This window comes from Carcharodon carcharias, chromosome 6 (assembly GCF_017639515.1).
Source record: "Carcharodon carcharias isolate sCarCar2 chromosome 6, sCarCar2.pri, whole genome shotgun sequence".
NCBI lineage: Eukaryota > Metazoa > Chordata > Chondrichthyes > Lamniformes > Lamnidae > Carcharodon > Carcharodon carcharias.
In genome coordinates this window covers 155,281,514-155,305,378 of record NC_054472.1, presented here as the reverse complement: position 1 = coordinate 155,305,378, position 23,865 = coordinate 155,281,514, and the positions used below count along the sequence as shown (strand labels likewise).

Genomic DNA, 23,865 nt, shown 5'->3' with positions numbered 1-23,865 from the left:
TGCCTCACTGCTCTGTCCTCTGTACCTCTCTGCTTCTCCTTGACCAGCTTGCTCCTCAAAACTGCTAAAAAGGCTTATTTGTGCTGGGATAAGATTTGCAGAGAAACAGGCAGTTCACTTGAAGCAGCCCATGCCATCATTTAGACTCCATTTGAATGTCCTCCCATCCTTCCTCATCTAATCCTTATTGACACAACTCCATAAATGCTTATCTAGTCTCCCCTTGGATGCATCTATGTTATTTGCATCAACCACTCCCCTGTGATAGCGAGTTCTACATCTTCTAGCAAAGTTTCTTCTGAATTCCCTATTTGATTTCTTGATGACCATCTTGTATTTATGGCACTTGTTTATGCTCACAAGTGGAAAGACACTCTACTCTTATCAAAAACTTACATAATTTTAAAAGCATCTAATAAGATCACCCCTCTGCTCTTTTTCCCTCAAGGAGAGACCCAGCCTGTTGATCCTTTCTTGCTGGATATGACCTCATTTGCAAGATTAATACAAGAAATGTTTTTGCACCTTCTTCCGTGCCACTTTTGTATAATATGGGAACAAGGAAATTACTCCCAACATCTACAAGTAGATATGTCTTTGAAGCTTCAAAATCCCTCCAAAAACAGGTTGACTTGCATGCTGAGTATAAAAGTGAACGATTGGTGTGGGTGTCACCAGTTTTGAAATATTTTCAGCATTCGATGCAAAGAATAGGCATATCTTAAACTCCCACACAGCTCCACAACATGGCCTGCATTACCTCCTTGATCCTTTTCTGCCCAGTTATGAGGTACTGGTAAGTAAAACACACAGTTGTGAGGTGAAGAATTGAGGCTGACTATTAAGACAAGTATTGGATGGCATGGCTGAAAAGTGTGGGGGGTGGGGTGGTGGGGCAGTGATTGACTTATGCACTTAGTAGATGCAAAGGTATGATTTTTGAGGGTGAGAAAATGGGGTCGCCTTATGCCAGGTTTATTTTTTTATATGCTGCAATTTACAGCCTTGGTTCAAATATGGACAAAAGAGGTGAGGTAAGAGCAGCTGTCCTTGACATCAAGGCTGCGCTTGACTGAGTATGGAGTCAATGGGAATCAGGAGCAAAACTCTCCGCTCTTTGGAGTCATACCTAGCACAAAGGAAGATGGTTGTGGTTGTTGGAGGTCAGTCATCTCTGTTCCAGAACATCACTGCAGGAGTTGCTCAAGGTAGTATCCTAGGCCCGACCATATGCAGCTGTTTCATCAATGACCTTTCCTCCATCATAAGGTCAGAAGTGGGGATGTTCACTGCTGATTGCACCATTCGTGGCTCCGCAGACAGTGAAACATTCCATGTCCAAATGCAGCAAGACCTGGACAACATCCAGCCTTGGGCTGACAAGTAGCAAGTAACATTTGTGCCGCAAATGCCAGGCAGTGACTATCTCCAACAAGAGAATCTAACCATTGCTCCTTGACATTCAATGACATTGCCATTGCTGAATCCCCCACTATCAACATCCTGGGGGCTTACCATTGACCAGAAACTGAACTGGACTAGCCATATAAATACTGTGGCTACAAGAGCAGGCCAGAGGCTAGGAACCCTGTGGCAAGTAGCCCACCTCCTGACTCCCCAAAGCCTGTCCACAATCTACAAGGCACAAGTCAGGTGTGTGATGGAATACTCCTTATTTGCCTGGATGAGTGCAGCTCCAACAACACTTGAATGCCATCCAGGACAAAGCAGCCTGCTTGATTGGCACCCCATCCACAAACATTCACTCCCTCCACCAATTGCAGCAGTGTGCACCATCTACAAGGTGCACTGCAGGAACTCACCAAGGCTCCTTGGGCAGCAACTTCCAAATCTATGATTACTACCATCTAGAACGACAAGGGCAGCAGATGCATGGGAACACCACCCCCTGGAATTTCCCCTCCAAGCCGCCCACCACCCTTACTTGGAAATATATCTCTGTTTGTTCATTTTTGCTAGGTTGAAATTCTGGAACCCTGATCCTAACAGCACTGGATGTACCTACCTCACATGGACTGCAGCGGTTCAAGAAGGCAGCTTACCACCTCCTTCTCCAAGGCAATTAGAGATGGGCAATAAATGCTGGCCTAGCCAGCAAAGCCCACATCCCTTGAATGAATAATAAAAAAAAGTGGTACTCTATTCAAATGTAGCATCACTGTCTAATTCTCAATTCTAAAATCCTTGTGCTTGATTTACCCTTTTTAATGACCTTATTTACCTATGCCTTGTGGATCCCTTTGCTTGTTTTAATCTATTTAGGTTCTTATTTTCCAAATTATATGTCACCTCTGTACTTAATGTAATACCTCCACTTATCAATATGAAATCCATCTACTAATTATCTTCTCATTCTGCAAGCTTTTATTAAAGTTGCCTTTGGTTTATTAATGACCTCCTGCAGAACATCCCCAAAGTAGGCATTCTTGCAAACATGGAAGGCGAGTGGCAAATTATTCAACTTTGTGGAGCAGCATCATGGAGCTGATGTATACTTATGGGGTGGAAATCTTGGTTTTTATCCCCACCCATAATTCCCAAGTTGATGCTAAGTTAATTGGATTTCAACTATGGCTTTATCGCTTAATTGTATTGCCTACCACAGCAGGCCCCCCAGACATGTTGTATTTAAAATAATGCTGGTATACTTGCAGTGAGGCTTCCACTTTGAACCTGGGACATATTACAGAGAGGCCATTTCCATTTCCCAACCATGGCCGTGATATTTACTCTCCCCTGGAGGGGAATGAGAAGTTTCCTCCACTTATACTAAAATTAGCTGCAGGGCATGTTTTAAAAATGGTTTTCAACAAGTTTCCCATCCACTGACAGGTTGACTAAAAACAGCTAGGAATTTGATGTCTATTAAGTCTGACATTATGGGGAAAGGGGGATTAGGGTTGTCAGTATTGACCATGTAAAGGTAAGCCAGTTGAATCTTACTTCTGTTCATGTGGCCCACAAGAAGTGCAATAAAGACATTTCCGTCATGGATCTGGCCTTTCTCACTACTTTTTAGCTGCTGGGTTTCCTGAGACCCATTAGTCCCAGCCTTGTGTTACAGAGAGAAAATAATTAAAATGCTGGCAGACAGTCTAATGAAAAGATTTTGACCAACTTGGTGTCCTTCTTCCCTTTCTTTTCTTTCTGCCCCCCCAACCCCTCCCAATCCAAAACACAGGAAGTGGGCGAGTTGGGCTCAGTTTGTAGAATTTTTCCCATTTAGTTGAGATTGAGGAAGGCCACTCTTCAAATCCATCCATTTCATCTCTTTCCACGTTCCAGTTCTGCAGTATTTATTTAAAATGAATCTAAATGCCAGGCCAGTTGTATGAGAATGAATGGTCGATTTGTTCCAATTTAACTGCCTTCTCTGAGCACAAATTATCATTCATTATTGCAATATTTCCTATGTTTTATATATGAAATACATTATTAAGGATTGCTTTTGAAAGAAAACTTGCTATAATGTTTATTCTCAAGCAGAGTGAAATATTGACATTTGACTTTCAGCATTTAATCCAATCCTTGTTATGCTGCCATGACGTATTGAAGTATCTCTCCCTGTTTCCCACCATTAAAGAATGTACATCTTTACATAGCACCTTTTTTCTTAAAGTACAAAAATCTGAAATTGCGTTTGGTCACTCAAGGTTAACATAAAACTGAAATAAACACTGATTTGCTTGATGCCTATACTAAGGAGTGTACTTCAATCAGTGTTTTTAATGGTGACTTCTTGTTTTGTTTACAGGGTGGGCTAAGTTTAGAATCTGAATGCTGGATCATTTTTTAAGCGAGATAAGTCATTGTGTATTTTTATCTCTATTTCCTGTTATATTAGAAGTACATGTTAAGAATCGCTTGAAAGAAAAATTGCTCCAGTGTTTGTCCTTAAGTCGCTGAGTTTTCCTGCCCACCCCTCCAAATAACTGCAATGTGAATAGCAGTCACAGACTGACCAGTTATACTATTCTTCATTTCAGGCATGGAAATAAAGTACACTCCCTAAAATTCAAATTATACGGTGTAGCAGGATTTACATTTGATTTCACTAGTAGGAAGCTATCTTTGTCCATGATACCAGCTGCTGTCAAAACAAAAGTTGGAACTCTTGTATTTTTCACCACAATTCCAGAAACTTGGTATTTGATGGTAGATAAAACTTTATACTAAGCGCTCAGCAGAACATTCTTTTCAGGTGGGGATCAAGGTTAGCTAATTCTAGTAAACTGGAGAGCATGGTAAACTGAGGAAGTAGCTGATGGGTTGACAGTTTAGCAGAATGGGTGTACATATCTAGTAGCTTTTGGACATGCTGGGTTCTTCATTACTTTTTTTTGTATTTTGATGAATCACCACCAGTTATCTTCTTTCTCTTTACCTTGTATTGTACCATGAACCAATTCTGCTCTTACTCTTGAAAATTTGAAGCATGGAAAAAATCGTATCTGACTTCCTGTCCTTTCTTTCTCCTTTCTCTTAACTTTAGTTTAAACTTGTGTATTTAATTCTGAGACTGTGCTCTGTAATGTTTTTGAATAGTAAAATATTTCTTTTGAATAATGTTTCAAAGTAGCAAAGCTACATGACACCATTAATTTAGAAATACCATAAGTATTTGAATTGATCTCAGCTGTGGCTGAGATTGTAGCAGTTTGTAGTTTGTGGCTTGCTTTTGAGCCACGAAGTTCTGGGTTCAAGTCCCACTTCAGGGCTTGAGCGCAAAAATAAAGGATGACATTCCAGTGCAGCCCTGAGGGAATGCAGTACCAGGAGGTGCCATTTTTCAGATGAGACCTTAAACAGAGGCTCCATCCGCCTGCTCAAGTGGAAGTTTAAAGGTCTCATGTCCAATTGAAGAGCTGAGGAGCTGACCAATGCCCTGGTCAATATTTATCCCTCGGTCGACATCATCAGGGAAAAAACAAATAATCTGGCCATTATCATGTTACTGTTCGTGGGAGATTGCTAAGTGCAAATTGGTTGCTGTGTTTCCTATATTACAACAGTGACTGCACTTCAGAAATACTTCATTGTCTGTTAAGGGCTTTGAGACATCTACCATATAAATGTGAGGGGAGGCAGTGGCATTGTGGTATTATCACTAGATTAGTATTCCAGAGGCCCAGGGTAATGCTCTGGGGACCCTGGTTCTCATCCTACCATGGCAGATGGTGAAATTTGAATTCAATAAAAATCTGGAATTATGAAAGTCTGATAACTGTGAAATCATTGGTTATTGTTGTAAAAATCCATCTGGGCAATAAAGTTTTTATTTTTCTGACTTGTAGAAACCTGGATTTATCCCTATTTTTTGTATTTAGTGGTTGCAGCTGAGTTGTCAAATTTTCAAGACAGGAACAATTTAAGTGGTGTGCAGATTACAACCTCAGCACGTTAAAGGCTCATAAAAGACAATTTATGGCATTTTAGTGGCTTGACACTTTTTTGACAGCTGCCTCAAGTGAATTGTTTATCTTTTTTTCTCATTCATTCGTGGGCGTCGCTAACTAGGCCAGCATTTATTGCCCATCTCTAATTGCCCTTGTCCAGAGGGCATTTAAGAGCCAATGTTGACCACATTGCTGTAGGTCTGGAGTTACATGTAGGCCAGACCAGGTAAGAACAGCAGATTATTTCCTTCCCTAAAAGACGATAGTGATGGGTTTTTACAACAATGGTTTCATGGTCATCATTACACTTTTAATTCCAGATTTTTATCGAATTTGAATTCCACCATTGCAGGATTCGAACTCTGCTCCCCAGAGCATTATCCTGGGTCTCTGGATTACTAGTCCAGTGACAATACTGTTACGCCATCACCTCCCCATCTTGTTTTAGTTGTACTGCTGCCCTCACTTTTTTAGTACTGTTGAAATCAAAGATACTGATAGCTAGCTATTTAAAGGATATGGGCCACTTGTGCTAAAATGGTGGTGTGCTGTGGATAGCTGCATTTCTTCTGTCAGTGGAGCTGTTTTTAGATGTACAATTTTTGCTGTCTAAAGTGTTTGTTTTATTTCCTTCAAGTTTTCTCCTCTTCAGATAGCAGAAATCCTTTATTCCTTTTTTCCTTATCCTTATGATAGCAGAAATCCTCCAGTCCTCCTCCTTCAGCATTATCTTATGTGCCATTAGGGCTGCATTTCCTCTTTTGAGTCAAGATGCAAGTTGGGCCTTTTTCCTGGTGTGGCATAGCTGACTTCTAAAATCATGGTCTCCATTTCTCTCCTGAAGCATGCTGGAGGCCAGAATGGAGGCAGATGCAGACACTGGCAGGCTAGAAGGCCCACCTCAGTTCTCTAGAACATTGGCCCATTTCTCTATGTGGCTGTTAGGACCCCTAGCACTCATTCCCTCCTCCCTCTGCCCTTCCATGCCTTCCCTTCACATCCATTCTCCCAGTATCCACTAGGTATAGAACTTTTGAGCCAAATAACACTGGGAGGTCCTTGAAATGCTGATGATATTAAAAAATCATTCATTCACACTCCCACTCCCAGTTTTTTAAAAAAAATTGACACTTTGAGTTTCTAAGAAGGGCAATCAAGCACTCCCCTCTGGAGTGCTTATTAACCTGTCAAAATAAACAGCCGTTCAAAATCTTTAATCCTATTATCTGCTGGTAACATTGTCAATCAAAGTACAGTCCTCTTCACAGCTATCGTCAACCCCTACTGAGCTAACTCCACTAGTGGAGTTTGGAACTCAGGCATACATTCATAATGAGATTTCATTGTTCAACTGAATAAACACACGATACAGAGCTCAATAAATAGTCTTTTGAAGTTGCCTGACCTGATGACCAGCCACCTGCTCCTTTTTTGTTCAAAGTCTCACCAGAGTTTCAATTGAAGTCTGGCATTTGTTTAGTTTTTCGATTTTACTGGTGACTGGACTCTAATTCAATGTAAAAATCAAAGCACAGTATCCAGATGACCCTTTACAATCAGTTTCTCAATATTGAATGCAGAAGAGCACTTTGTCCACTGGATAAGGTACTCCTATAATGCATGTGCACACTTACACAATGCTGATTGTTTTAATGGTAACTATCCTTTTTTAAGGACAGTTACCATTAAAACAAAATCCTATGATCAATCATTGCATTCAAAACATTTAACTTATTAATGACATTTTGAAGTTGGCTGGAGCTTTTAAACTCTTCTGTAAAATGTTCCTAACTTCACAGCAGGTTCACAAACTGACTAATCTGGCGTGGTGTTCTCAACCTTCAGGAACCCAGCTACCTTGACAGAAATACTACTGTTGGAGAAAATGGTATTTTGTAGCATGCATTTAAATGGAAATCCTGACATAATTTTACGAGTGTTGGGCTGTGACCCACCGCACTTCCTTCCCCAAGGAAAATGGCATCCATTGTGAATGACCTGGTAAATATAAATTTTGCGGGCCCCCATGACTCTAGTTTGGGCCTTCTGATGCAGGTTTGCTTAGTGCAGGAGGGGAAATTTCAAGTGTTAGCCAGCTCCTGCTATGACAACCTAGTCAATTACCATTGGAATTAACATCCATGTGTCCATTTTACCTTCCCTTACTCCCCACCACATCTCCCCCACTACCCCCTGCCCAAATAATTCCACACAGATAAGTGCACTTTTTTAATAGAAACTGTCTCTGCCTACAGCTGTAAATTTGAATCAAATGAACGGAAGTTTCCATTACAGCATTTAAATAGTGATTCCACTTTCTTAATATTTTAGTTAATTATTTGTTTCATACTTTTTTACTTTGTTTTACCATAGCACAAAAATTGGCCTTTTAGCATTGGGTCAGTGCAGTAAATGCCACGTGCATGGGCTTTAAGCGAAAGAGAGAATTCTAAGGTTAACAAATCATCCCAGATTATCGGGTACTGAAGTTGTTTGCATCACCACAAGCTTGTGCTTCCTATACTGGCCTACTTTCATTTTCCAATCTTTTATATCTGTATTTTGTAATGGGGTAGTTCATCAGTCAAACCAAGTATCTTGGTTTTCACAAAGCAAAGTATAATGGAGGAATTTTTTTGTATTTCTTGACCTCCTTATGCAGCGATTCTCAGTGTGATGCATTGCTGGACCAATATACAAGTCACTGATGTGCAATGCCATGGTCAAGGCCATAGAATAGAAGAGACCAAAACCCTCATCCCCACCACTCCAGTAACATTACCCAACTAGGCCAGCTCTGTGTGTGGCACAGGGCATTATAAGAGTAAGCAACAGCAGTGTAGTTTAGGCAAGATTCATGTTACTGCTACAAAGGACAACTGAGATTGCTTTCAGCCCCAAGTTTTGAAAATCCAGAGGAACTGGCTGAACGTAGGAAATTGAAGTTCTTGGTTGTCTTCTAATTCTGATTGACATTTAAAGCGGGTGGGGTAGGACTGATAGGTGATCTGCAGGGTCTTTTGCCCTGCCTAAGTAAAAGGAAAAAAAATTACAAATGTGTTTCTAATTCAATACATTTACACTGGTGATTTCTTAGCTACCTTGCAACTTCACGAATGGAATTTAATCGAGAATAGAAATGTAAAAGTACATTTTTCTAATTCCCAATTTGGTAATTGTAATTCTTGTGGTTAATTCTCTGATATTCATTTTTCTTTTCTCATAGTTACCCTGCAAACTGTGCATTATGTCAATACGAGACATCCAACTTTCTGAAGTCAGACAGCTACTAGTGGACAATTCGGGGTTCTCTGAAGTGGTAAGCAAACCATTTAAATGGTTTGATGTAGTTTGTTTTTATGTATTTAGGGGGAGAAGGTGTAATAGTAATGTTACTGGACCGGTAATCTAGAGGCCTAGGCTAATACTCTGGGGGCACTGGTTCAAATCCCACCATGACAGCTGGTGGAATCTGGACTATAAAGCTAGTCCCTGTAATGGTGACCACAAAACCTATGATCAATTGTTGTAAAAACCCATCTGGTTCACTACTTTCCTTTAGGAAAAGAGATTTGCCATTCTTACCTGGTCTGGCTTATGAGTGACCAGACCCACGGCAATATGGTTGACTCTTGACTGGCCTAGCAAGCTACTTATTTCAAGGACAATTGGGGATGGGCAACAAATACCGGCCCTGCCATGATACCCACATCCCTTGAAAGAATAAAGAAAGAAAATTAAGAACAGCTTGGCTTGTATTTGGTTAAAACTGTAAAAAGATTACATTCTATATAGTTTGTATATGAATTCCTCCTTTTTGAAGCTGATGAAAACAATTAACGATTTAGATACTTGGTATTCTTCTATATAGAATTAATTAACAGCACAGAAAGAAACATAAAAGCAAAAAACTGCGAATGCTGGAAATCCAAAATGAAAATAAAATTACTTGGAAAAATTCAGCAGATCTGGCAGCATTTGCGGAGAGGAACACCGTTAACGTTTCGCGTCCGTATGACTCTTCAACAGAACAGCTTCCTATCCAGCTCTACCACCAACCCCCCCACCGCCGCCCCCCCCCCCCCCCCCCCCCCCCCAAACCAGCTTATATTTCACCTCTTTTCTATTTTTACTTAGTTCTGTTGAAGAGTCATATGGACTCGAAACATTAACTGTGTTCCTCTCTGCAGATGCTGCCAGACCTGCTGAGTTTTTACAGAAACATGTTGGCCTAACTGCTGTTAATGCTCAACATGAGCCTCCTCCCACCTCTATCATCTAATTTCTTTCTGTCCCATTATTTCAATGAATCTTTTGTGATGTGACTTGTACTCCTTGAGGTAGTGAGTTGGGAAAATACATTTTTCCTGAATTCCCATATGGATTTATTTATGGCCTTTATTTTGGCTCTCCACTGGTCGAAACATCTGTATCTGCCCAATCAAACACATTCATAATATATTTGCTATTAGATCACTCCTTCAGTCTTCACCTCCAGCCTCTTCAGTCTTTCATGATCATTATGTACTCAATTCTGGTTTCACACACTCTTCAATGTCTCCATCTAAACCAGAGCTATGCTCGGTTCTCACTGTGGCCTAACAAAGGTTTGATGCAAGTTTAATTTCTCTGCTTTTCAGTTCTATCTTTTGGAATGAGCTCCATACAAAATGTGGAGGGAAAATAAATCCTAGTTTGGCCTCTTTGAACTGAGTTTTCTTCCCTTCCCTCAACCTATGGAACTTAGTCCTTTTTCTGCATCTTCTCCAAATGAAGACTGTGGTGAGAGGAAATCTGGGGGAGAATTTTCTCCCCGTTGGGGTGGGCGGAGCAGGCGCAGGCAGGCGCACAGCCGATCGTTGCCCATGATCAGCTGCGCCTCACTATTTTACGTGGGCAGGCCAACTAAGGCCTGCCAAACGTGACGCGCACCCAGAAGTGCTGAATGCTCCGTGTGCAGGCAGGGGGAGTAGGCTGAGTCGACGCCTGCGCTCTTTTGTACATGCGCATGAAAGAGTGCAGAAATTTCTGAGGTACAGAGCTGCCTTGGAGTTTTAATTACATTTTGAAAAATTCGAATAAAGAGAAAATTTTCAGACATATCAATGAATTTTAATTAAAAAGTTTATTTGAATTATAAATCCTTCATGAAACCTCATCCCACCTGTGGATGAGTTTTCATGATAAATGCGAAGGCCATCTGGGCTCTTCACCTGCCCACCAACCTTAGAGTTGGATGGGCAGCTCCATTAATTATTTTAATTAGTTTTTTAAATGGCCTTACTAGGCCTTTGACAGCTCGGCGGGTGCGCAGCCAACTCTGGTGCATGCCTGCCGAACTGAAGATCTGAATGACATCGGGATGCACGCCCAACGTCACTGTGTGCCATTTTATGTGACGGCAAGCGGGGCCTGCCCCCACACGCCACCCCAAAGATTCTGGCCCTGGTTTTGAATTGAAAAAAGTGACATTAGGACCTGAAAAAGTCCCCAAATTTGATTTCCTAAATAAAAATAGACACTATTGTGATGACTTTTGCCCAGCGGTCATGGCAGATGGTACACACCATGTTAGCTAAGCTTGAATGCTTGTCTAATTAATATATTTCAGGACCAACATAGACCTGTGCAAACCTTTTGTCTCGCAGCTTTACTAGCTTTTAAGACACTAAGCTTATTAGTGATACATTTTTCACTTTGCAAAATAGAATACTGTAAATGATGACTTGAATTGATATGCTTCTGAGGAAGCCTGACTTGCAAAATAAGCCCATTCTCAGAGGATACCACAGCAATGACTTGCACTTAATAGCACTTTTATGGATTGCAGAAGTTTCAATCCCACTCCAAACTGAAACTTAGGATAGTCGAAAGATGGCATTTTGCTTTTCGTCTTTAGTTGACCATGTTTTCTCAACATTTTGGAACCTTTGCCATCTCTTGCTACATGTGGTGTTAGCCTTGCCTTGCTCCCTAGAAGTTTCATGAGAGTCTCTAAATAACTTTTTTCCAATCTTCCCTGGAGGGAATGTGCCTGGCAAAACCTTGACCTCCAATAGAGACAGCATTCCCGAGACCAGGAGCTTGATGTGGGGAATAATAAGAAAACGTTTTTTTTTTTGTGGGTAGGTGGTGGAATGAGTTAGAAACTAGCCCAATGAAGCAGAAAATAGACCTGGGTAACTTAACAGATGGTGACCTGGCGTGAACTGTTTGCAACAGGCAGCAATTAACTACCAGCCTCCATAACACTAAGCAGCCAAGGATCGCCTGCTAGCACTTGGGTAAGTATGGGAAAGGGGTTTGGGGGTAATAGGGGAAGTGAGCCTGGGAGTCCAGGGCATGGGAGGCTTAAACCCTTCTGGCCCCACAAAGAAAGCATGATATTTGCCTCGTGGGCTGCTTCTGCTTCCTAGCAAGCCATGACTCAACTTCACTTGGCAAAAAAATCCACAGCAGCTATACCAATCAGGTTGAACTTATCATCAGGTCCCAGCTGTAATTTATTATATCCCAATCTGTATATTTTAAGAAGATGGTGCTACCTTTCGGTGGGCAGTCTTGATGAAGCCCGAGTGAATACAGCAGTCAGTTGGAAGTGGGAACTTTACAACAGTAGGTAACCCTGACAAAGCTGTCTACCCTTTCAGTTTCCACTGGGTATATGGGTATAAAATTATCCTCTTAATCTTTCGACCTATCATATGTTTTTTCATTTCATCAGTAATGTTGAAATGTAGAAAAAACACTCAAGTTGAGAGGCTGAAGGAGGGGAAAAGAAACATTTGTAAACTTATGGATGTTTTTATCTTAGCTCTGTTTAGCAGATGGGCTTTCCCCATTTCTGAACTAATTTTTACTGCAAGCACATGTTTTGTGACTAGAAAGCCTGGAATGTGTGAATCATGTTTTCAATTTAGAATCAAATCATTCTATCAGTAGACCTAGGGCACAACAATGTGTGATCAAAGAGGCGGTGATATCAATCAAGGACAATGGTTAGGTGATAACAGTGGAATTTAAAAAAACCTGTAGAATAACGAAGGAAAAAATAGCAGTTCTGATGTCCTGAAGGGAAAAAATATTTATAATAAAAAGAATGTGTGCAATTTCACCACTTGGAATTGTAGAAATAAGGAAAATCCTATTGAGCAATGCTTTTAAAGCTAAGAAGTGGAAAAACATTGGAAAAAGTAGTAAGACCACCAGGATTGAGAAGGAAGGAAAAATGAAGAGCTAACTTTTTTTTATTCTTGTCCTGAAATTTAGAGTATTTTTAGATTCAGGAAATTTTCAAATGAAGCAAGTGGAGCCATCAAAGATAAAAAAAAATGGAAGGAAACAATATTTTCATTTCTGAATTGAATATGAATGTGGTCAGCCAATGCGTTACAAAAGGAATGCTGGTTATGAACACTGAAAGCATCTGATTTGAAGGAAGTTGAGGTAATGTGGAATGGAATCATCAGCAAAAGAGTAAAGTTAGGAAATGAGTGAAGAAGTTATTTGAAGAGAGTGGAAGAAAACAAAGCCATGGAAAATCTTTAACAGAAAGTCAGATGCAGAAGCATAATTTCAACACAGACCAGGAGTTGAATCTAGAACAATTGGATCGTGTAATCCGATTGGTTGCATATTACATCAAGGTGCTCAGTTACTTGTCTCTTTATGAATTCTACATTTTTCTTTTGCAACAGGCAAATGCCAGAAGCTTCCAAGTTCTTGAAACTCAGGTAATGTAAAAAAATTTTAAGTCCTAGTGCACTATAACCTCTCCAGACCAGAATGCATGGGATCAAGTCATTTCTGGATTTTGGAATTTTATGAATTATAGAATTACATTAGAATGCCTAACTGCAAGTGTGTGAACCGGAAAACACCCTAGATGGAAAGCATCCATGATATAAATATTTATCTGAAACCAAGCATTATAAAGCAAAATAAATTGTTTTATTGAAACAAATATTGTATCTCGGATGTTTCTGCTGCAAAGTACCATACTAAAATGAAGTTGGGGGAACTCTTGGGTCTGCTCAAAACTTCCAGACAACTGGTATTTCCAAATAATAGATTTCCAGACTGGAGAGATTACAGAATAGTATCTTAAATCAAAAGCTGACATTAACTCTGAAATTTGCTGACTATTATGCAGTGGGTGTATGACATTGTTGAATATGTTAATAACTTGCATGACTGTAGGGCAACTAATGCAGAAGCTATGATTTTACCTTTTTCTCCCCATGCCACTTCCTGGTGATCTAGCAATGGACCTAGCCTTTTATTCTGTACTTTGTCCTAGTGGTTATTCTTCTTGTGAGCCAAGATTGAGAATCAGCAGACTATTTGACTAATATAGGCTTTTCAGCCAAACCCTCCCTTTGTCACAAGAAACGATCATCTGGATCAAGCTGGGAACTGAAAACCCTAATGATTTCTTTCCCAACTCATATACTTTGTTGACATAGGTAACTGTACTTCCTGGCCACTGGGCAGGATTGGACAGCCAAAGAATTGATGTTTCATAGAATCCTGCAACACAGAGGAAGCCTTAATTCCTCGTGTCAATGTTAGATCTTTGAAAGAGCTATCCAATTTAATCCCACATCCCAGCTTTTTCCACATAACCCAGCTAAATTAGTCTTTCTTCATGCAGGACAATAAAGCACTTTACAGGTGATGGCTGTACATGTAAAAGCTAAGAAATTGAGGAAAATTCTATTGTGATTCTAAAACCGTAAGCATATGTAAGTGGATCAGCTATTTGTGTCAGCCATGCTTAGCTGGTAGCACTCACCTGAGTAAGAAGGTTGTGGGTTCAAGTTCCACTTCTGAGACTTAGGCCAGAATTTTCAGGTCATGTAAAATGACGTGGGGCCCTGACTCAGCCTATTACCCCTGTCCACACAGGGAGTGCCCAGCGCTTCCGGGCGTGCATCACGCTGGGCGGGCCCACTCAGCCCTCCTGACGGGGAGAAAATTCTACGCTAACACTCCCAAGTGCTGCCCTGTTGGTTGTGCTGTTTCTCGGATGACAAGTTAATCCAATACCCAATCTATGTCCTCAAGTGGATGTAAAAGATTCAATGGCACTAATTTGAAGACGAGTAGATGAATTAGCTCCAGCGCCCTGGCCAATATTTATCCAGCTATCAACACTTGAAACAAACTATCTGTTCGTTATCACATTTGTTGCTGAGAGTTGCTATAGATTGGCTGCTAAAATTCCTGCATTGTAACAGTAACAGATAAATTATGAAAGCATTTCTTTAACTGTAAAGCACTTTAGAACATCCCGAGGTTATAAATGGCACTTTATAAATGCAAGTCTTATTTTTCATCTATCAGGTGGATATAAACTGCTCTGCAACAGTTCAGTTTTAATTTGAGCAAGAAAAATTGCTGGTCAAAGCTTAGCAGGTACCAGTATGGTATCATACTGTCCCTCAATTTGAGTTTCAGTGCTGTTTTTGCTTTGATTTGAAAATGAGTATTTCTACACATATCTTATAGGTTTTTGGGACCTACCTTTCCTCATTGTATGATTCTATGTTTACAGCACAGGAGGTCACCATTTTTGCCCATTTTTGTGCTAGCTCTATGCAAGAGCAATAGGGCCTCTCCCCTGCAGTCCTGTAAATTTTTCCTCCTCCAGATAATGATCCAAGTCTCTTTTGAAAGCCATGATTGAATCTGCCTCCACCTCATTCTCGGGCAGAATTCCAGATCCTAACGGCTTGCTGTGTAAAGAGGTTTCTCCTCAAAAGCTGACCTTTTTGCAAGAATGTGCATTGGATAGCCCAGATATTTCCATGTGACCACATTTCCCAAAACTCTCAATGACGTTCTAATGTAAACACTTGGCAACATTGTATACAGAAGGCTGGCTATATGGCTTATGAAGCTGGTGTTATTAAAGATGCAGGGAGAACTTGTACACAATTGAAACTGAACAAGATTAGGGTATGAGATTCTTCCCTTTATTAAACCTATATGTTTGCTTCTTCAAAAAATATGAATGGAATATTTTTCTGCATTCTTCATGTTTGAGACTGAGCCTCCTTGTACCCTTTTCTATTAAATGGTTAAAAAATTAGAACATGCTTATGATGCCAGTGACATTCCATAATTTAGGCAATTAGTGCACAATGCATTTTTTTTTAGTTGCAATTTAATTCCAGCTACAGTAATCCCTAGCTAATTTCACTGTGTGTAGTTCTGGTCACTCTAGAATGGCAATTATATTGTGCTCCTTTCTTTGTGCAACAAGAACCAGGATAATATCTCAACAAACTATGAATGAGAGCCATTTGGTTAATCTTCCCCCAAAAAGATTAAGCTTTTGAATTTCCAAAATTTTCCTCCATTTTTTTTTTTTATCAAACCAGTGACACATTGTTTAATAACTGAACACCTCAAAGATGCTATCTAACCAAACACAATGAAGTTTTAGCATAACCTGTATCAGATTTACATTCCACTAATTTTTGGCACTATATAGTTCCACATTGTAGAGCAGCAATTAATGCATCAGTGTCTTGATATGCCAAATCCACTAACTTCTTCAAACCTCTCTTGACCCCGCCCTCTAATTGCTTACATAAAAGATTTTCCTATATGCTGTGCTATAAATTTTTTGTATAACATTAAATTTGCCTAACCTCTCTAGGTCCCTCTGGTTATTTGCACTTGAATCAACCTTTTCATGGTTTGGAATTATCTCAGCTTAGCAAGCTTGTGTCTGGTGATGTTCTAAATTTTTAGGAATGGTTGAAGTCCTAGCATTGAGTCTTTTGGTGCTTCATTATAGAACTTCACTCAAACACCTGCTTTTTCGGTCATTTACTTGCTCACTATTTTTAGTTATCCTTCCCATTATTTTAAGTTTTCCAGCAGCCTTTTGTGAGAAACTTTTCATCTGTAAAAAGTTATAGCTTAATGTTAGATATCTTAGTTAAAGCAGTGTAGATATTTTGGGAAAGAGATTTTTAGGTATCCTGGTTCAATGTTTTTAGATTTATGAAGGGGCTTGAAATTAATCCAAGATGTATTTTTCACATTTAAATTAACTTTGCTGGATATTGGCCATCCAAGATTATAGAGTAAAATTCTGTCTGGGGAAGCAAAGAGTCCTTACCATAAATTTGCTGCTTTCTTAGACTTGAAGTTCATGAGGGAAAAAATATGCTCACCTCTCAGCCTTAACACTGATCCAGCACTGGTCTTTGATAATCTGTAGCTTAATTAAGACCCAATTATGCAAGACCAGAGGAAATAGCTAATCAGGAAATTTATTTTCTGGACTGTTTGTTTCTGTCTTACTAGTGTTAACTGTAATCAAATTTCTTTCAATATTGTCCTACTCTGAACACCATGGCAGATAGTGAAATTTGAATTCACTAAAAAATCTGGAATTAAAGTCTGATGACCATGAAACCATTGCTGATTGTCGTAAAAATCCATCTGATTCACTAATGCCCTTTAGGAAAGGAAACCTGCTGTCCTTGCCTGGTCTTGCCTACATGTGACTCCAGACCTGCAGTAATGTGCTGGGCTTTTAAATGCCCACTGAACAAGGGGAAGTAAGGATAGGCAATAAATGCTGGCCTAGCCAGTGACATTCACATCCCATGAATGAATAAAAAGTCTACATAAAAACTTGACCCTGATATATAATTGAATTTTGAGCAGATTTCGGCAATTGAATGGGGTAGAATGACATTTACTGATCTTTTTATATTGGATTACAGCCCTTGGAAAAACCTTTCTGCTCCGAAGTAGTCCTTAAATTGATCAGTGTGCTAAAGAGCTTGGCTGACACACAGCTGATGTTTGTGTAAATAACCATCATATGTCCACCTTCCCATGTACGTTTGTTAATTTAGTTTTAATTGTTTTAACCCTAAAAGAGTTACAACAGTTAGATTACACTTCAGTAAAGAGATTAAGCGTTATAAGCTGTTTTCTTTTGGGGAGGGTAGGGGAAAGGAAAGAGGAGTAACTCTTTCGAGTACAAACACGTTTCCATCTGTTCCTATTCAGATGAAATTACATTGTTTCATAGTTTGCCATTGTGAGATTTGAACTCTTGATCTTGGGGTTACAAGCCCAGTACCATAACCACTTGGCTATTTAGGCCAAGCAAGGAAAGAGGAATAGGGAAGCAGTCCTACAGATCCTTTAATTGATGCAATTAAAACTGAATTAAGTACATGTGTGATTACTGTATGGGAAGCTAGAGCTGCATATTTTTAAGTAGTAAATGATAATTATATTCACATCATGCCCTTTTTTATTTGGGCACTGTACTGAATGTAAAAAATAAACACCAAACTCATGATAATAGAGATGATTTAAAGTTTGTTCAAGGAAAAATTGGCCTTTAATGGTGGTGGGGGGGTGCGGTGCACGTGAAAATTCTTGCTGTCTTCCTGGCACTATCCTACCCTTGGGTCAAACGTTTAGATGCATTTTGGGTTTGGGTTTTGGAAGGGCGACTGCCTGCAAGTGACAGGTAGCCTCATAAGGCTACTTGAAGCCTATTCTCTGATGCTGACTGGAATTTTTCAGTTGGCCTGTGAGAGCCCCCCAAGGTGTAGGGAGTTGAAGGTTCACCCTCCATAATGGAGGTTTGTCTGCTGATTTTCCTCTTTTTTTTTAAAATCCTGCCTTCATTTGACCCTAATGTCAGGTCCTAACCCAAAATCCTGCCTGTGACCTTCAAATATTGACCAGTGTAAAGGCAAATGGGGATCTGTTTGCTATTTCTTTCAGCACATCTGATAATGTCGTATTCCTTTAGTACCACATTAGCATAGTGGGCTAGATTTTATGCTCCAAAAATTGAATCCTTATACTCTTGCTGTAATATAAGGGTCTGGCACATATAGGGTTAGCATGGGACTGAATACAGTACCGCCCACACAATGAAGCAAGAGAACACATGACTTGCACCTAAACATCAGTTTAGTGTTGGACAGAGCCGTGTGCACAAGCAAGCATGGAGACAGTTCCTAGCTTGAACCCTTTTTCTGTATATATGTGCGTTGTTCTTGTAGTTAATAAATACTGCAGTTAACCTACTTAAGACTACAAAGACTTCATTAAGGCCTACTGAATGGTATCCAACACCCTATAACTCTTGCCAACATTAGAAATTATGTAACTGAACCAAGCTGACCTAAGCAGCTTTTATTTGGAATTTATTATTTAAATAATATTTGCACATTAATAAATTAATTTACTTGTGTTCATTATCTTCAGGATATTTTAGATAACAAATGCTTCCAAACAGACTGCAGAACTACTGTATGTCACCTTGGATGGGTCTTTTGCACCCCACATATGTAGTATCTTAACTTTCTTCTTTTTGGTCTTCAGAAACAGTATTGGCAGTACATGAGCATTTGAATTTTGGGCAAGTTGAAATTACAGTCCTATAGTAAAATTTAATAAAATCAATTGACTGCTAATCTCTTCCACAGGAGCATGATGTTGAAACTCCATGTGGTGTTATCCGCGTTGCAGTGCGTGGGACACCGAAAGGAAGTCGGCCAGTCATACTCACATTTCATGACATTGGGATGAACTGTAAGTAGTAGCACACCAATGATTCCTGCACAATGTATTGACTGTATTGCCATTCATTACCATCTTCTGGATGCTGCTTATAGTTCCTTAGGTAAGTAACCACAAAGTTTGAGGGATGATCCATTAAAGACATTTTTCTCCTTTTAGGTGTGCATGTTATTTATGGACAAAAGCATGTGTGACATTACTACCAAGGCAAACATTCTTATCTTCTCTGAATTTACTTTATTTAATAGATTTTATACCTTTAAGGTTTATTCAAATCTTTGAATTTGAGCTGTAGTCTAATCAAACTGTTCATTTATTCTATCCTCTGACATGGAATCAGTTTTCTCTCCTCTCCTGGTCAGTCTGTAGGAGAGCCCTTGAGTTGTGGTTCTAGCTGTATACTTTTAATGTGCCCCCTGAAATTTTTGTAGTTACAAATCTTGGCAATGGAAATTTTGCCTATTCAAAACTATACTTTAAAAACTTGAGGTCACAAACCTGACTTTTCTGGTCATAGATTGGTTAACTGCTCTGGATGTCCAGCTGATACCCATTTAATGTTTGTTTTACACCTTGTCTACCTTTTGGGTTTTATTCTGCATTAGTGTTGCTCCACATGGGCTGTTCTGGTTGTGCTAAACTTTGCATATAAAATTAATTTGAAGTAAATTTGATTTGAAAGTTGGTGAAACTAAATGTCTGAAAAGCTGTAGCATTTTTCCACAATGTCAAGTCGCTAGCATGTCTCATTATTCATTTACTCTCACTCACTCAGGCAATGGAACATGTTTGTTCTGTTTGTTTCTGTCTCAGCCTTGGCCTTGATCTTTGCAGTGGGCTGGAAAGGGGGCCTATGAGCCAGCAGCAGGCGGTGCACCAGGAGACACGGGCAGGGGTGGGGGGGGGGAGGCATGGAAGGAATTTGGTTACAGGAAGCTGCATCTGGAGCTGTGGGAATGATCCCTGGCAGCAAGTGAGGTGGGATGCCAGAGAAATCTGGGAGGGTTAGATTACTTAGCCTTGCATGATCATCAACAGTTCTGTTGAAGAGTCATATGGTTTCGAAACATTAACTGTATTCCTGTCCGCAGATGCTGTTAGACCTGCTGAGTTTTTCCAGGTATTTTTATTTTTGTTTTGGTCCCTTTATAATCTTGTTTAGCCAGATGCTTTTTAAATACTATTTGTGCCTTTTCAAGCAAGCTGATTGGGCATTGTAAACATCTAAACTTTAAAAATTGATTCCAAGCTCTATGAAATGCTGTGGATTTTTCTCTTCTGGTGCTAAATAAATGAAAGTATGGTGTATTTTCTGCTCATTTTTTTATGTATGATTCTCCACAATTTTTAATTGTACACAGTTTTTGCTCAGGCCAAACTAAAAGGGCCAATTACTTGTTTTTATCTGAACAAATGTGTTTTTAAAAAGTAGGTATTAGAATATGAGCATTGGTGGTAAGGGCAGAATTTGTTGCTTGTTCCTAATTGCCCTTGAGAGGTTGATGGTGAGCCAGCTTTTGTGTGTGTGTCTCAATGAGTACATCCATGATCTTTGCATTTACCTCTTTTTAGAATTCTAGGATGTAGGCCATCAGGTTCTGGGGATTAGTCCCTTAAGTTTCTCAATACTTTCTTTTACTGATTTTTAATTAAAGTTAAGCTCCTTGCTCTCTATTTCTAGCATGTAATTTCAGTCTCCTGCTGTGAAGATGGACACAAACTATTTGTTCAATGTCTCTGCCATTTCCTCATTCCATAATGTTGATTTGTTTTTTCCCCCTGTCTCTACCTCTAAGAAACCAAGGTTTACTTTAGTTGCTCTCCTTTTTTATATACTTTAAAAGTATTATATTATACTAATTTATATTCCTGGCTAGTTTATATTTGAATTATTAATTTTTTTTAGCACAATTTAAAATCTAGGCATGGCAGTCTAATTCTTCCACCACATCAGTGGAGGCATCTCACATTTGTGGACAGAATAATAAAATCTTATAGCATGAAGTTGGCAGCAGGGTAAAAGTTTAAAAAGTCATCTGGTCCAGGTATGTTGCATCTTGGGTTGCTGAGGGAAGTAAGGTTGAAAACTGGAGGCTCTGCCCAAAATTTTCCAATCCCCCTTGATTGAGTGTGCCATAGGACTAGAAAATTGCAAATGTTGCACCCCCCTCTTCAAAAGGGGAGAGAAATTAAATCTAGCAACTCTCTTGGCAAATAAACTAACATTGGGTGGAGTGGGGGGCGGGGGAGAACCTTTAGACATTCAGGTAATTTTTACCCCTTTAAAAATGTTTGGGTTGGGCATAAAGTTAATTCATAAACTCCCCAGTCCTACAGGGATGGAACCCAATTCACACTCTGGAGGTGAGTCAGTTGATATCAGCTTTTAGGGAGGCTACATTTCTCCATTTTAATAAACTTTTATATATTTTTAGCTAATGTCAGCCAGGGTTTTCCTGTGCCTTGGGAAACCTGGCGGATGAAAGGAGGCAAGAAGAGCTGGAGAACTGTGAAGTATTCATTTTGGTAGGAAGATTTGAAACAGTATCTTTTTTTTCAGGGAGGATGCAGGAACAGCAAGATTTGGAGGTGTAAGCACACAAGACTTTGAAAGTGACAGAATAAATTAAGATTGCTGTTTTAAAAAGCATGCAAGATTTTTGTGTTTCTAAAATGAGACATGAGTACAAGAGCAGGGAAGTTGTGCAGGCCTTCATAGAACTCTGGCTAGGCCTCAGTGGGATGTTTTTAATGCAATTTTGGACACTACACCCTTTTTTAGGGGAGTAAAAGTCAAGGGCAATAAATTCTGCCCTTACCAGCAATGCTCATATTCCAAATCTACTTTTTAAAAACAGGAAATTTTCCTGTTGAAGGTGGGAAGCAGGATTCGGGATTAATTGTGACATTGCAACCCTGCCCCCATTCTAGTAGTGATGGCAGGTACGGTTTTTATCTATCGGAGGGTGTGACAGCAAAGACCTACCTTTGCTTGCAGAGATATTTTGATCCAGTTCTCAGCTCGGTGTAAAGCCCCCTTCCTCTTGCACTCACCCAGTAGCCACTTTAAAATAGAACTCACAAGCCTTATAATAACATTTGGGATGTGTTGAAAAGGTCAAATCTGTCAAAATAAACAAACATCACTTGATAGGCATTTGAAAAAAATGATATCCTCTTCTGAAGCTTGTAAATTTGTCAAAGCCATCAAACTCATTCCCCAGGACACCTGAATAAACACATTCTGCAGTATGACTCCATTAGTGCTTTTGAAGACTGCTAAAAGCTGGTGCATCTCAGTGCTTTCAAACAGTCCAGTAGCTGGCTGAGCTATTCTGTAAGGAATGAATGAAAGCAATTGCAAGAGCTCAAACAATTAGCCCTGGATCCCTCACTGCGCTGGTCTTTCAATATTGTACAATGCAGAATAGCAAGTTATTCAGTGGATAATTTATTCTAATGCATCTGAAGACTTTTTCACTGCGTTCTTACATTTGGGCAGCTTGCCAGTTGTCAGAACTAATAATCTGGAGACCACCAATCAGTCAACATTCACTTTAGTGAGCACGGATAACTTGGGCTACACAATTTCATGGTTAACTTTAAAGGAGGAAACACCATTTTTACTCTCCTTTTATACTCTTCCTGTTTCCAATTGATGCTTCATACCTCCACTCTACAAGTGTGATTTAAGCATGCTTCCAAAACATGTGACTGTGGTGCGCAGGGCATGATTTCAAAATTTGCAGATGATACAAAGATTGAAAATGTTGTCCACTGTGATGGGGTAATCTTGAACTTCAAAAGGACATTGACAGCTTGGTGGATTGGGCAGAAAAGTGGCAGATGAGGCTCAATGCAGTGAAGTGAAGTGATTTGTTTTGGCAGGAGAGATGTGATGAGACAGTGTAAAATAAAGGGAGAGCCTCTAAAGGAGGTTCAGGAACAGAGGGACCTCGGTGTATAAGTACATAGGTCATTGAAGATGGCAGTTAAGAGAGTTGAGAGAGCAGTTAATGAAACATATATTTTAGGCTTTATTAATAGGGGCATTGAGTACAAGAAAAAGGTCATGTTGAACTTGTATAAGACACTAACTAGGTCTCATCTGGATTACTACATCCAGTTCTGGGCACCATACTTGAGGAAGGATGTGAAGTCATTGGAGAGAGTACAGAGGAGATGCAGAAGAATGTTTCCCGGGATGGAGAACGTAGCTGTGAAGATAGATTGGAGACGTTGGGACTTTTTTCCCCAGAGAAAAGGCTGAGAGGACACTTGATAGAGATATTGAAGATCCTGAGGGGTATGGATAGGGTAAATAGTGAGAAACTATTCCCACTCAAGAGAACGCCAAGAACTAGAGGGCACAGATTCAAAATAATTGGCAAAAGGAGTAAATGTGATGTGAGGAAAATTGTTTTCACCCAGAGGATGGTTGGAGTCCGGAACAAATTTCCTGAGACAGTGGTGGAGGCAGGTTCGATCGGGGTATTCAAAAGGGAATTGGATTGCTACCTGAAGATAGAATGTGCAAGGTTGCAGGGATAAGGCAGGGGAGTAAGACTAGGTGGAATGCACTTTCAGAGAGCCAGTACAGACTCGATAGACCAAATGGCCTACTTCTGCATTGTAAAGATACTGTGAAATTCCAGGAATTCTAAAATGCCCACTTTTTAGAATGATGCCAACAACTTCTAAATCACAGCTTTTGGGGTTCCTGACCCCACCCCTTTTCCTCATTGCTTGAAATGAGGATGGGATCCACACCTCAGCTGCCATTTTATTCTCCTGCTTGGCTCTTTAGTCCTGGCCCAAAACCTTTTGAGAGAGTGGAAAGCAGATTTAGTACAGTGGTATCAGGGATAAAAGA

At 39.8% G+C, this 23,865-nt stretch overlaps 1 protein-coding gene across 3 annotated transcripts in view; it reads left to right on the top strand.

Annotated features, from left to right (window-relative positions):
- The window catches only part of LOC121279069 (protein NDRG1-like), a 93,575-nt gene that overhangs the window by 17,160 nt on the left and 52,550 nt on the right, over window positions 1-23,865 (top strand). Inside the window, exons 2-4 of one of the 3 annotated variants that reach the window (XM_041189954.1) lie at window positions 8,644-8,736; window positions 13,115-13,150; window positions 18,899-19,004. In XM_041189954.1, coding sequence (XP_041045888.1) covers window positions 8,665-8,736; window positions 13,115-13,150; window positions 18,899-19,004 — 214 coding nt within the window. In that variant the 5' untranslated portion in view covers window positions 8,644-8,664. The remainder of the gene's footprint in view (window positions 1-8,643; window positions 8,737-13,114; window positions 13,151-18,898; window positions 19,005-23,865) is intronic. The other 2 variants (XM_041189955.1, XM_041189956.1) reach the window with 2 other exon arrangements.